Raw genomic sequence first — 12,034 nt, 5'->3', positions numbered from 1 at the left:
GGTGAGTACCTTTGGGACCACATGTATGCAATCTTTAAAGGCTCCAAGTGGTTTGTGAAAACTATATTCCAAGCCTCCGGTTGATGTTGAACTGGTGAATGCCACCTTCTGCCCACAGACGTCTCTGGCCGCATTGGGATATCCCATATGAGAACACCGCAAGAGTAGTGAGAATGAGACTGGCTTCCACGACTGTGAGGAGCATGGTGAGAAGTGATGACATCTTCAGTCTCATTAATGGAGAACACAGTCTGCACTTCTCAACCGCCCACGGAGAAGTAATTCTGACCTGAAATCCGATTGCTCGTCAGCGGCCAACCCTACATTATCGTGCTCATGCAAGCCTGCGGGAGTCCACCGAAGGAAACATAATCATCTAATAGACCAATCGGACTATCCGGACCAGGGACGACTAGCCTGGCTAACTTGATAATTGACTCGGTTGTTTCTCCTCCATCCTCTGCCTTGGACTGCACAAGACGGTTTGCCTGATTGTCGCGTGGGTTTGCGCTCTTTTGAGGCGCGAATGTCGTGATAGACCATGCATATGCTGATGGCGTGGAGTAAACATTTTCGAGTCAACTAAAACTTGTACCTTATGGGCGTCACGTCTTAAGTAGAGTGCTACCAGTCTCCAAGTACCAGTTGGAAGCTCGCTCACACAGAGCTACTTTGAAACTCGACATTCCGAAATCGTTATAGAGCCCGTTGAAGATGGATATGAGTATGGCTGTGGTCACGTCCGTAGCCTCGTCCACTGTGACAACTGTAGCTCATGCAACCACCACTGTGGTAGATACTGCTGTTACGACGTCGACGGGTATGGGAATGGGAGGTTCAAGTGGCTGCAAACTCTCTGTAAGTTGTATAAGACCTGGTTCCATTGGATAATGGGCAGAAAAGATATCTTCTTAATACTGCGCTCCTCTGGGTTGCCGATGCTAATATTTGCAGATGCTCCTCAACTGGCATACAATAGATGCATGTTTCCTCTCGTCGGTATTCCACATTCGCTCCTCCTTCACCTTCTTTCTCGCCTGTCTTGGCGCCCTTCTACTCGTCATTTCCCTCGAATTCCTGCGCCGTATCCAGAGACAATTTGATCAGTATCTACGCAAGAGAAACGAATCTCTTCAGAAGAAGGCATACGTGTTACCCGAGGAATTTGAAGAGAAGCTCCTGGACAAAGCGACCGATGTGGAGCAAACGAAGCAGAAGATCTCGGTTGTTGTGCTGGAGCAGTTGTTGAGAGGCTTGATTCATGTTGCTCAGTTCTCTGTTAGTTACTGTATAATGCTTATATTCATGTATAACAATGGTACGTACCTCCCTTCTAAGTTTTATCTTTGTTTACTTACAATTGGTAGGGTACATTATAATATCCATTCTGATTGGCGCATTGGCTGGATTTGCTCTTTTTACCAGGGATACTTTGTCCACCGGAGACGCCAAGTGAGACATCCTCCTTGTAACACAGTGATGTACTGACACCAGCGGCAGAAAGCTTGACGACATGGAGAAGACTTGCTGTTAGTAGTTGTGGGCAGATCGAGGAGACAAAATAATAATGTACGAAATCATGGACAGCAATTTTGCCACGAACCTAATCGTTGATTCTATACAAATTGACCCCTCTCAGTAACGTAGTCTTGTCTGAAGACAGCTCATCTCAATAGTTTTGTCTGGGACAATACCATGGTGTGTAATGCTTGATTGAACCAGCTTGATTCCAAGTGCATACATATGCATCGGACGATGCGGTTCGTCCATGGCCGCTCCGATGCGTAGCGTGTTCTCCTTGACGATAAACTCAAAATCATAAGATTTGATTCCAAGGTCTTCCCAGGTCTTCATTCAAGAACCCTCCCCGCTTTCAGATTCATTGGCGTCTGGCTCGACACCTTCTACGACACCGCCATCACCATTTGTAGTTGGAGCCACACCGCCATATTTGGCTATCCTTTCGGCCTCTTTCCGCTCCCTCAACGCCTCTGTCTCCTTCCTCAACTTCTCCATGTTCCAAGCATCATCCTCTCCGTCATCCTCTTCGTCAGACTCTTCACCACCACTTGCCTCCCAATCTCCCTTCTCGAACATGGCACGACCAGTAGCTTCTTTGGCGATTTGTGCTTCAGCCTCAGCAGCTTTCTTGTCCAGACGTTCTCTCTTCCATTTTGCGAATGTCTCCGGTGTCACAGGAGTGAGAGTCCCTGTAAGCTTGTGGCGTTCAGATTCCAGGAAGTCTTCAAGTGTAAGGGTCTTGAGTGGGGATTTGTCCATGAGCGCTTTTTCTGCAGCACGTTGTTCCTTCGTCTTCAATACGAATCTAGATAGGTTAGCCAGATATCAAGACAACGAAGAAAATTACGAACCCTGGTGGTAATTTGTGCTGATACATGCACTTATCTCCTCCATTCGGGCATGTCCAGAACCAACCGTACTTGCCCTCCTCCACGGCATCCACGAAAAACTTGCAAACTTTGTCGGTAGTTGTTTTCTGGTTGCCCTTCTTGGAGAGGACAACCTGCCGTAACTTCTCTTCATCCCAATCCTCCGAAGTTTCTTTCTTCTTCGTCTCTTCGTCAATTTCCCGAGTATCTTGGTATAAATCTTTCTTTTCTCCTTTCCGTTCTACGTTCAGGTCGTGTGAGAACTTGCATTTCCTGCCCTTCTCGCAGTGACCTTTTTTGTAAAACTGACAGAGTACCGTCTTGGGGTCGACACCAAAAGGAACCTTTTGGATCTGGACTGGTTTAAATAGCTCTGCCTCCTCCTTCTTGATTTTCTCCAGCGCAGCCTTTTCCCGTTCCTTTTCAGCCTTCTCTGCAGCTCTGCGCTTTTCTTCAGGGGTTCCGCCAGCTTTTGCAGACTGTGTCATCTGGGCAATCTGTTTCTGTGTCTGGGCGCCTTTCTTATTCTTCATTCCAAAAGTCCTGTCTTCCACAAGCTTGGTCGCAGAAGGCTTCTTGCCCCCGCCCTGCTTCTCTTGCTTTTTCGGAGGCATCTTGTGGTGGGTGTTGAATGTCGGGTAAACTTGGGTTTGATAGGGGCGTATACCGCGTTCGAGTGAGATATCTGCTTCAAGCTCACCGAGAGGTCCAGAAAAGACTGTGGGCGAGTCGTTGAATGCTCCAGTGACTTAATTGAAGCCGGAATCATGTTCAACGACGAAATCATCGAAGATGGTGGGGTAGCCGCTCACTGGTGAAATAGACGAGAGACGAGGAGCCGCTAAGGCTAGACCAGGGTCCATTCCGTACTTGCTGCTCAAGCTGTCCTCATCCGAGCGGAGAGATTTGGACTTCAGGAGACAGCTTCACAATCAAAGATATATGTAAGTAAGCTTCACTTTGGCATCTGTACTGGTCGTAAATGTCGAGTTCCAATTGATTGTTTGTGCTCACAATCTACGCAGTTCTACAAGCACCTCCGAGAGACCAGTACTTACGTGGCTCCTTCGACTCTACCCAAATCCTCGAATTCCTTGTCGCAAGCAGCCCTACATCCAAGATGATTTCTGACGATGATCTCTACCGTCTTGCGATCTTCCTCGGCTCGGCAGCCATGCTGCTCATCATCCTCTACCATTTCCTGGAAATCAATGCTGTTGAAGAGCCAGAAGTAGACAGCAAGGGGAGACCCATCACATCCAGCGCAAATGCTGGAGCCGCGTCGATAGGAAGGTGAAGACTGAGCTGGAGAAGGAGTAGAAGTATAGGCAGACTCTCGAAAACTGGAGGACAGTGAAGAGTGCCCTGATGCTGAGAGGGAGGGCTGTGCTTTATCAAACTCGAAATTATTTATGGAAGCATTATGGCGTTGGGGAATCACTCTGGACCGATGTCTAAGATTCAGGGCATGGGGTTGCATTCGAAAATTATTTTACTTGGCCAAACAGCGTGCTCCGTCGCTGGCACTGAAGGAGTGGTGGGTACGGACTTGTATGATATCAAAAGCCACTACAATGGACAAACGGTCAACTCGCATTTGAGGTTGTCATTGGACTTTCTGATGCTGCGGTAAGGGGAAGAAACATCAGAGGAATAGACTTGAATAAGGAGCCAGGTTGAACAAGCTGTAAGTGGCTGCTGCAGCATGGAGAAAGGTAATCTTGGTATCTCCGAATAATAATCTCACAAAATCTATTCGTCGTGAAATGTAACGCCCCATCAGGAGTAATCCATACGCTTCAGCTACCAGCTCCTGCCATTAATATGTTGAATATGCTATTAGTCTGTATTGCTGCTATACTTACAGAGCAAGGCATTCACTCAGGATTTTGCACTAGGCTTCCTCACGTGACTTTAGTACTGTGACTCAAACCGAATTAGCGTGTTCGTCGCCGCGAGCAGCCCCTTCCCGTCTTTCATCTCCAGCTTCGTCCCTCCCAATCCTCCCTCCAACTTCCCAAACCAACACCACCACAAAGCCATCTTCTTCTCTTCTCCACACACTCTCTCAGCTCTGTTCGTAACAATACACATCTGCGCGCTCATCCAACTTCGACCGTCGCACCCTTACTGCCACTCTTCCCAAGTCGCGTTCGCAACACAGCCTCAACCCTTTCAAGGCAGATCGCGATACATCGCATCAACTCTAGAGTTAGCCAGCCTTTCCCCATCAATCGCACATTGAGCCTCCTTCGTTCGACCTGCTCGCGATCGATACTTTGCCACGTTCTACTGATCCTAACGGCTCGATCTCAACCAGCTTCTCACCTTCACAACACGCCCAAATAAACTTCAAGATGTCTGGAAGACTCGATAAGTCGCTCGATGAGATCATCTCCACTCAACGCACATCCACTGGTCGTGGTAGAGGTCGCCGTGGTGGTCGTCGCACAACTCAAGCCGGCAAGCCCGCCACCGTCGCACCTGTTGGTGGTATCAAGAAGACAACCAAGTCTACCAGAAACCCTGTCAAGGCCATCCCAACTGGCCCATCTGGCTCTGGTGAAGGAAAGGTTATGGTCAGCGGATTCGTAAGTCCTGTTTCTTACCTCCGCCGTAAGCATCTGCTAACCCCATGCCAGCCTAAGGATATCAGCGAGATCATGATTAAGGTATGTTACCGATGAGGCTTTTCAAGTCTTGCGACTTTCGTCGAAGTATTCCAATCACAAACGAATCTATGATCCGTCGACCTGTAACGATATCCTGTTTCGATGTTTTTATCGAGTATACTGGGGAGCCCCATCCAGACCGTCTCCTGCTTCCTTCTGCTCGCGATATACCTTGAAGCAGCTGTGAAGTTCAGTTGAGCGCGTCTTAGTCTAGCATAAAGCCTATGATACTTCGAGGTAGCCTGGCAAGCCCTCGTATCTGAAAATGGCGCAGACTTGATGATGGCGTTGTTTCTGAAAGAAGAGAATCGAGACTTTCCCGGGAGACTTTGGAGCATGCGTCAAGCACAGCGAGCGCAGCAGTGGAGCAAACAGCACAGTCTCGAATACATCATCTCAGCAGCTTCTGAAAAGTTTTCATGAAGGCTACCTAGTTACAAACCGGTGTTTGGGAAACCTTACGTTGTGTCTTGGAGTTTTGGTGGCCGCACACTTTTTGGCGGCGGTTTCAGCAGTAGTGGTGTCAGGCTAAAATGAGAGATGGGCTGTTGATGGCATGTGGTGGTGGTATTGATTTACAACCGCCATGAAGATTGGTACCCTGGAGTGCCCGAAAGGATGGCTCGAGTACCAAATTTTCCGCCTTTACTGGATTCCGGACATACCCTGATCACTAATGCTCACTGCTCGCTCGCTGTTTTCAAGGACATTTTTCGGGGGGCTTGGATGTTGTTTTTTGCGGACTCTTTCTTTCGTTCCAGGCCCGACGTCGAGACCACCTTTGCGATTTTCGCGAGAAGAACGATTTTCAGATCACTAACCACAATTTGGAAATATAGGAGTACTTTGGAAAGACCGTAGGACCTATCAAGAAGGTTGAACTATCGTATGGCCCTCAAGGACAGAGCCGCGGTGTCGCCAACATCATCTTCCACCGATTCGACAACGCAACCAAGGCAGTCTCCACTTGCAATGGTATCCCCGTTGACGGCAAGCCAATCAAGGTGAGACTGTCAATTCTGTCAAATTTCAGGCTTAAGCTAATGCGTCTGCAGGTCGAGTTGATCCTCGATGGAACTCGTGCAAAGGAAATCCCACCACCAAAGGGCTTGAGTGAGCGTATTACGTGAGTTACTAACACCATCCGCAATCAACGTAGACTAATAGATTAGTAGGCAACCAAAGGCTCAACCAAAATCCGCTGCTGTTACAAAGACCCCAGCTGCCGGTGCCACTCGTGGAGGCAAGGCCCGTGGTCGTGGAGGACGCGGAGGTCGTGCTGCTCGCCCTGCCAAGAAGACCGCAGAGGAGCTCGACTCCGAGATGGTCGACTACTGGCAGACTGGTGCCACCGCTACAGACGGTGCTGGTGCTGGTGCTGTTGCTGCTCAGCCAGCTGCTAATGGTGATGCCAACATGGATGACGAGATCTTGTGAACATCTGTGCTATGAAACGACTCATCACCTCACACTGGTCTGACATGGTCAAGCACAATTGATGCGAGACTCTCTTTTTATGCAAGCAAAGCATACCTTTCACTGTATTACTGGTTTTGCAAGCTCGCCTTTTATCATTTAGGCTTTCTGTTAGGGACGGGATTGGGGGTGGGGATGGGAAGGATGATATGGAGATAATGCGTCGTCTCCACTCTTGAGGCATCCAAATTTTCTTTTACACTGTCTTCATGGAATTACAAGGCCGGCGTTTGTTCCGAAATCAAAATGGAATTGGACCAAAACAAAACTTTCAAATCGTGGGTGACAAAACAAAGAGAAGTCACGGCAAAGCCGCTGTCCAACCAATATTTCCTATCGTTTTGTGCTTGTTTCTATTCTTCCGCGAATCTAGCAATGTCGATCTGCTCTCCAAAAGCATATCCTTCAGCCAGTCTTCTCCTCAAACGCTGTGATGGAGACTTGTGATGGTCTGTGGCGAGCCGATTGGCTTTGGTCTGTGCAATCAGACCCCAGAGCTTCCCCAGAGCGACTTCTTGGCGCCCGGGAATGTTACTGGATGCGTACTGGAGGTTGGTACCGGATTTCGGTAGGCGCCGACTACTTTGACCTCTCTTTGGGGATTTACGGCTGGACTTTTGAAAAAGACTTTGCACAGCTTTGGAGCCAAAGCTTGCGTTTTCAGTTTACTTGCGTGAATATCTGTGCTTCATTTAGTCATCAATGATTGCTTTGGAAATGTATGTAGACGGTTTGCGTACTTGACCCATGTTTGGGGTTCGATACATACCGTTCGGAAGACAACGACAACCCCAAAGCCATCCCGTCTATTAGTTCATCAGGCCGTGGCCCTTGCGGGATCTAGTTGATCCAGGGTCTTCGTAGGGCACTTCAATGATCACATTGGTCAACGGTCTCTCTTTCTCCAAGCATGCGACTGTCACCCCCTCTTTCATTTCTTACATTCTATTTGTCCTCTCAGAATGCACTATCGTACGTCTGTAGGTACCATCACAGTGACAAGCAATGGACCCCTCACTATTATCCCATTGGCACCATCACGAGAGCAGTTTCTGTCCCTGCCTCGGCGTGGACATGCAGTCCTTTGTTGATAAACGGGGTCCATGCCCGAAGACTTGGAAATAAGTCTGCAGTTGATCGTCGAGTTGTTCTGGTGCTAGTTTAAACTTGTGTATGCCGATCTGCTGTTCTGAACATTCATTTATTGGAGTGTTTGCATTCATTCTTTCGTTTTTCTTTGCCGTCTCGGTCAAATCTCCTGGGGAGCTGTTGACTCTTCTCTGATTGCAACTGTACTCACTACATCGTTGCTGTTGACAGCTGGTATACGAGGCTATTAAGATCGAAAGTTTTGAAGTCTTGACTCATCAGATATTCTCTTCTTCCTTCGCCAAATCAGTTGTACAGCACGAGAACAAAATGCTCCCTTCAATTTGGACCCTTCTAGCCATCATCGGCCTCACACTCGCTTCTCCTGTCCCAATACCAGATCCAGCACCAGTTACAAACCCGGCACCAGTTCCCGGAGTAAACTCCAGTCCCAGCGAGCTAGCCGAACGAGAAACAGACCTCAATGCCTTCCTCTCTCTCCTTCTCGACCACCTCCCTGCCATCGACGGAACCCTCGCAGCCATAAGCGGCATCCTCACCACCTTCCAAGGCTTCCTCGCCCTCGTTTCCGGTAAGAAAACAACTTACAACCAACTTTCCAGCACCTGTAAACCATACACCGTCGTATTTGCCCGTGGTACAACCGAGCCTGGCAACGTTGGGATCTTGGTCGGTCCTCCATTCTTCGATGCATTGAAGGCAAAGGTGGGGAGTGCGGCGTTGGCGGTCCAGGGCGTGAATGATTATAAGGCGAGTGTTGTAGGGTATTTGGCGGGTGGTGATGTTAAGGGGAGTGTGAATATGTGAGTTCTGGCTTGACATTGGTCGCGGTATTTACAAAGTTCTGATATCGCTCTAGGGCGATGCAAATCGCGACGGCATTCACGACATGTCCAAACACCAAACTCGTTGTATCGGGATACTCACAAGGAGGTCAACTTGTTCACAACGCCCTAGCATCTCTGCCAGCTACGACGGTCACGTGGGTTTCTAAGGTGGTGATTTTCGGTGATCCGAGTATGTTCTGTTTACCATTCATCCCTGGTGTCGAAGCGAGCCCGTTGGCTAACATTAGTAGATAATGGCACGGCTATCCCGAATGTTGAGGCAAACAAGGTTATGACAATTTGTCATCAAGGGGACGATATCTGTGATGATGGATTGAGAGTCCTGCAGCAGCATCTTACGTACGGTCTGGACGCGCGGAATGCGGCGACTTTTGTGGTTTCTTGAATTAGGAATTAAAGTTTTGTTTGTAAAACTTCTGAGCATGGGACCTTTCGTGTGAAACAGTTGCGTATGCTCAGCGAAGTCTTCTGAGAGTTTAGCGGTATTGACTTCCACGAGCTTACGGCGGAACTGAATTTAGCGATGAAGGGTACCACGATCCGGCTCACTGCGAATTCGGGAAGGCTGTCAATGTGCCCAGTGTAAAGCATGACATGGTACTTTAGTTCTGATCATTGCATTCATGAACCCAACCAGCAGCCAACGTGCTCTGCGCAACCAAACAAAACGCCACAATCCGAGTCCTTTCAAAGCCAGGTACACCATCCATCCTTAGTTCCAGTACCTCATCCATATTTACGTGACCTAAAACTCATACCCATAACCAAGAAGTGACCCAAAAAATACCCTCAACGCCCAGCAATCTCCATCATTCAGCCCCCAACCAGTAACGGAAGCCCGATCCCGATCTAAGAATCATATTTCAACCGCTCTCCGCTCTCCTTCCGCCTCGCCTTCCTCATTACCAGGCCAAACAACCATACAAGCCCCCCTCCTCATAAACTCCGCCGCATGCTCCGCTGTGTACACCTCCCTGCCCTCCCCTTCACTCACGCTCCTTACAATACCATCTAGCCTCTCAGATTTCAGCGTCGTTACTGGACTCTTTATTTGGGGATGGACATAGATTTCGCCGGGAGGTAAGGCTGTCATGGTTTCGCCGAGATGGGAGAAGTTCGCTGCATCGGTCGGGGTGTAAGTATCGGGCTGGATAATTTGACTATTTTGCGACGGGCCTGTAGTAGAGTGTGTAGTTGAGGTAGAGAGACGGGAAGAGAATGATGTAGAGGAGTGGGCTGTCTTCATTGTTGCTGGAGAGGATGAGAGAGCTTGTGATGGGGGTGTGGGAAAACAAAGAGCTTTGATAATGGAGGTTGTGAGTTTGCTGGAAAGGGATTTGAACATCATGATAAGAAAGAAGGTTATAGTAAAGTAAATGAGAACGTTGTAGAGCTGTATAAAGTTTCTGGGATGAGGAACATGGAGAACGAAGAAGGGTTTTAGAGAAAGTGAGTCTGAGCAAAGCCACAATGTAATGCACGTCTGTGCAACCACCAACAAATCTGACGTGAGGTATAAAAATGGGAGATTCGAGCCAACTAGCTCTCTCACAGCCATTGCAATATACTGAAACTACAATCAATGTGTGGAGCAGGAAGTACGAAGAATCTGGATGTGCAGCAAATGTACGCAAGCAATAACCGAAAGAGAATGCGGAAACTATTGCTTTTATGTTATCTGCCTGCAAGGTATCTACCGACCATGCCCTGCAAACTCATGGAATAAAGTCTCCTCAGACATCAAAAAAGTGATGTATCAACTCGAAAAGGAAGGGCTCCGTTGTTATCCATCGTTGATAAGAAAGCTTTAGTCTTGTGAAGAGTGAAGAAACCAACACAATATCTGTTGTACTAGGAAGCCTCCATCTTGTGCGCCATGTAAAGAGAACAGAAGCCCGTCTAAGCAACCTCCTCGATCTTGGAGCCGGTGGCCTTCTTAGGAGCCTCCTTTGCCTCCTCATCGTCGTCCTCGCCCTCGAGCGCTGGCATATCCTCGTCGTCATCATCATCGTCATCCTCCTCGGGCTCTGCTGCTCCGCCGAGTTTGGAGAAGTCGATGCCGCCAAAGTCACCTCCTGCACCGCCCATCATTGAGCTCATATCACCCATACCTGGCATGCCGCCCATTCCGCCCATGTTTGCTGCTGGTGTGTCAGCATTTCCTATATCCAGATTTCCAATCATCTGTGAAAAACTCACCTAGGTCGTCCTCGGGAGCCTCGTCCTGCTCATCCTCATCAACCCACTTATCGAAGTCGGTCTTCAGGAAGTGGACCTTCTTAGCATCCTTCAATAGTCGTGGCCAGAACTCCTCCTTCAGCTCCTTCTTTCTCAGGACCAAGGCAATGTTTTTGGCAGTGTGGTTGATCTTGGTCTCGGACTCGTCAATCTCGCCGTAGAACTCGAGCTCGACGTGGTAGTCTCTCTTGAGGGAGTCGGAGTGGCCGGAGAAGGTGAGCGATTGTGACTTGATATCGAGCTTAAGATTCGACTTTTGGACATCGGGGACGGTGATGGTGAGGTAGATGAAGTTCTTCTTGGCGTCGGTCTTGTTGGAACGCTGGGCCCAAAGGACTGTTTGTTGGGAGAAGCATTAGCAAAGATTTTCGGGTAGATTTGTATTAATCGAGCATGGACAGCTGTGGTGGAGGCTGCTTCAAATGCAGTGACGGGCTGGAGCTGAAGCTGAAGCTCCCCCGCCAAAAGTGACATGTTAAGCTTACCTTCTGGAGTCTGCGCGGTCGACATGATTGATGTGGACGGTCAAGCTGTCAGGGAGAGTGTGGTGTAGATTTCGTGGGAGTTGATTGTGGAGATCTTGGCGGTGAAAAATTAATTGCTTGGGTTGGGGTATGGGAGGAGAGAAGATGAAAGCGAGGATTCGTTTGGTGGTGGTGGTGGATTGCAGCAGTGCGAAGCGGCTTTCCAGCCTCGTGCCAAAAGAATGTAGCAGAAGCTTCCAACGTAAATCAATGCCAGAGCGGTCAACATCCCTGCAAGATGGCGACTAGGTGAGGCAAGGCAGCAATTGATTGCTTACAATGAATACAATCAAGGTTTGACGTCCATTTAATGTCTATTATGATTCACCTGGGCTTCCTTCTACGATATTCAGTATCTGTCTCCTTTTGATGGATTTTTCTACCAACTTCACATGCCCCACGTATTGCGGCTCTTTTCCATTAAGTCCAGCTCTAGAACTGTCCTCGTCCCAAAACCAGAACTACAAAGTATTTCAGTGGATGCAAGTGCAATTTCACGGTCAGCGGTTGCTTTTATCCCTGTATTCCATTGTCTTCATCAAGGTGACTCTCGTAATCCAACTTCGGATTTCGCATGCGATCACGTGATATGACCTCGACATGTACAGCTTGAAGTAGTGCTTTGATGGACAAACGTACCCTTTGAAGGCTTGAGAGTGCCTGAAGTAGGCTATGATTTCTCTAGATCACAATCTTGTTGCATGGATTTTGGGCAGCTAATGGCCAGAGAGGTGCAACTTGCTGCAGAGCACTTACTCTGGAAAGGACTTCTTGAA

At 48.5% G+C, this 12,034-nt stretch overlaps 7 protein-coding genes across 7 annotated transcripts; 3 read left to right on the top strand and 4 right to left on the bottom strand.

The window, feature by feature from the left end:
* Positions 1-249: 249 nt before the first annotated feature.
* ONS95_002410 (uncharacterized protein) lies at positions 250-3,004 on the bottom strand (the record flags this gene model as incomplete). The annotated part of the gene is made up of 4 exons (XM_058495664.1): positions 250-1,253; positions 1,327-1,504; positions 1,604-2,326; positions 2,373-3,004. 2 exons carry the CDS (start codon positions 3,002-3,004, stop codon positions 1,855-1,857), a joined length of 1,104 nt encoding a protein of 367 aa, XP_058354392.1. The 3' UTR covers positions 250-1,253; positions 1,327-1,504; positions 1,604-1,854.
* Positions 715-1,534, top strand: CTR3_1 (Copper Transporter integral membrane protein that functions in high affinity copper transport; the record flags this gene model as incomplete). The annotated part of the gene is made up of 4 exons (XM_058495665.1): positions 715-858; positions 955-1,318; positions 1,368-1,452; positions 1,501-1,534. The coding sequence occupies 4 exons, from the start codon at positions 715-717 to the stop codon at positions 1,532-1,534; spliced, it is 627 nt and encodes a 208-aa protein (XP_058354393.1).
* Positions 3,005-3,139: 135 nt separating the features above from the next.
* ONS95_002409 (uncharacterized protein) lies at positions 3,140-3,357 on the bottom strand (the record flags this gene model as incomplete). The annotated part of the gene is made up of 2 exons (XM_058495663.1): positions 3,140-3,314; positions 3,350-3,357. 2 exons carry the CDS (start codon positions 3,355-3,357, stop codon positions 3,140-3,142), a joined length of 183 nt encoding a protein of 60 aa, XP_058354391.1.
* An 87-nt stretch (positions 3,358-3,444) lies between these two features.
* ONS95_002408 (uncharacterized protein) lies at positions 3,445-3,870 on the bottom strand (the record flags this gene model as incomplete). The annotated part of the gene is made up of 1 exon (XM_058495662.1): positions 3,445-3,870. One exon carries the CDS (start codon positions 3,868-3,870, stop codon positions 3,445-3,447), a length of 426 nt encoding a protein of 141 aa, XP_058354390.1.
* Positions 3,871-4,747: 877 nt separating this feature from the next.
* ONS95_002407 (uncharacterized protein) lies at positions 4,748-5,077 on the top strand (the record flags this gene model as incomplete). The annotated part of the gene is made up of 1 exon (XM_058495661.1): positions 4,748-5,077. One exon carries the CDS (start codon positions 4,748-4,750, stop codon positions 5,075-5,077), a length of 330 nt encoding a protein of 109 aa, XP_058354389.1.
* Positions 5,078-7,957: 2,880 nt separating this feature from the next.
* On the top strand, positions 7,958-8,881 carry ONS95_002406 (uncharacterized protein; the record flags this gene model as incomplete). The annotated part of the gene is made up of 3 exons (XM_058495660.1): positions 7,958-8,451; positions 8,508-8,665; positions 8,727-8,881. The coding sequence occupies 3 exons, from the start codon at positions 7,958-7,960 to the stop codon at positions 8,879-8,881; spliced, it is 807 nt and encodes a 268-aa protein (XP_058354388.1).
* A 1,514-nt stretch (positions 8,882-10,395) lies between these two features.
* Positions 10,396-11,244, bottom strand: ONS95_002405 (uncharacterized protein; the record flags this gene model as incomplete). Its single annotated transcript, XM_058495659.1, has 3 exons — positions 10,396-10,637; positions 10,696-11,070; positions 11,220-11,244. The coding sequence occupies 3 exons, from the start codon at positions 11,242-11,244 to the stop codon at positions 10,396-10,398; spliced, it is 642 nt and encodes a 213-aa protein (XP_058354387.1).
* Between the last annotated feature and the right edge of the window lie 790 nt (positions 11,245-12,034).

Source organism: Cadophora gregata (assembly GCF_030347475.1).
Source record: "Cadophora gregata isolate MNR1 chromosome Unknown scaffold_11, whole genome shotgun sequence".
In the NCBI taxonomy this organism is placed as follows: Eukaryota; Fungi; Ascomycota; class Leotiomycetes; order Helotiales; family Ploettnerulaceae; genus Cadophora; species Cadophora gregata.
The sequence above is the reverse complement of the archived record's forward strand: the minus strand, read 5'-3'. Positions and strand labels throughout refer to the sequence as shown.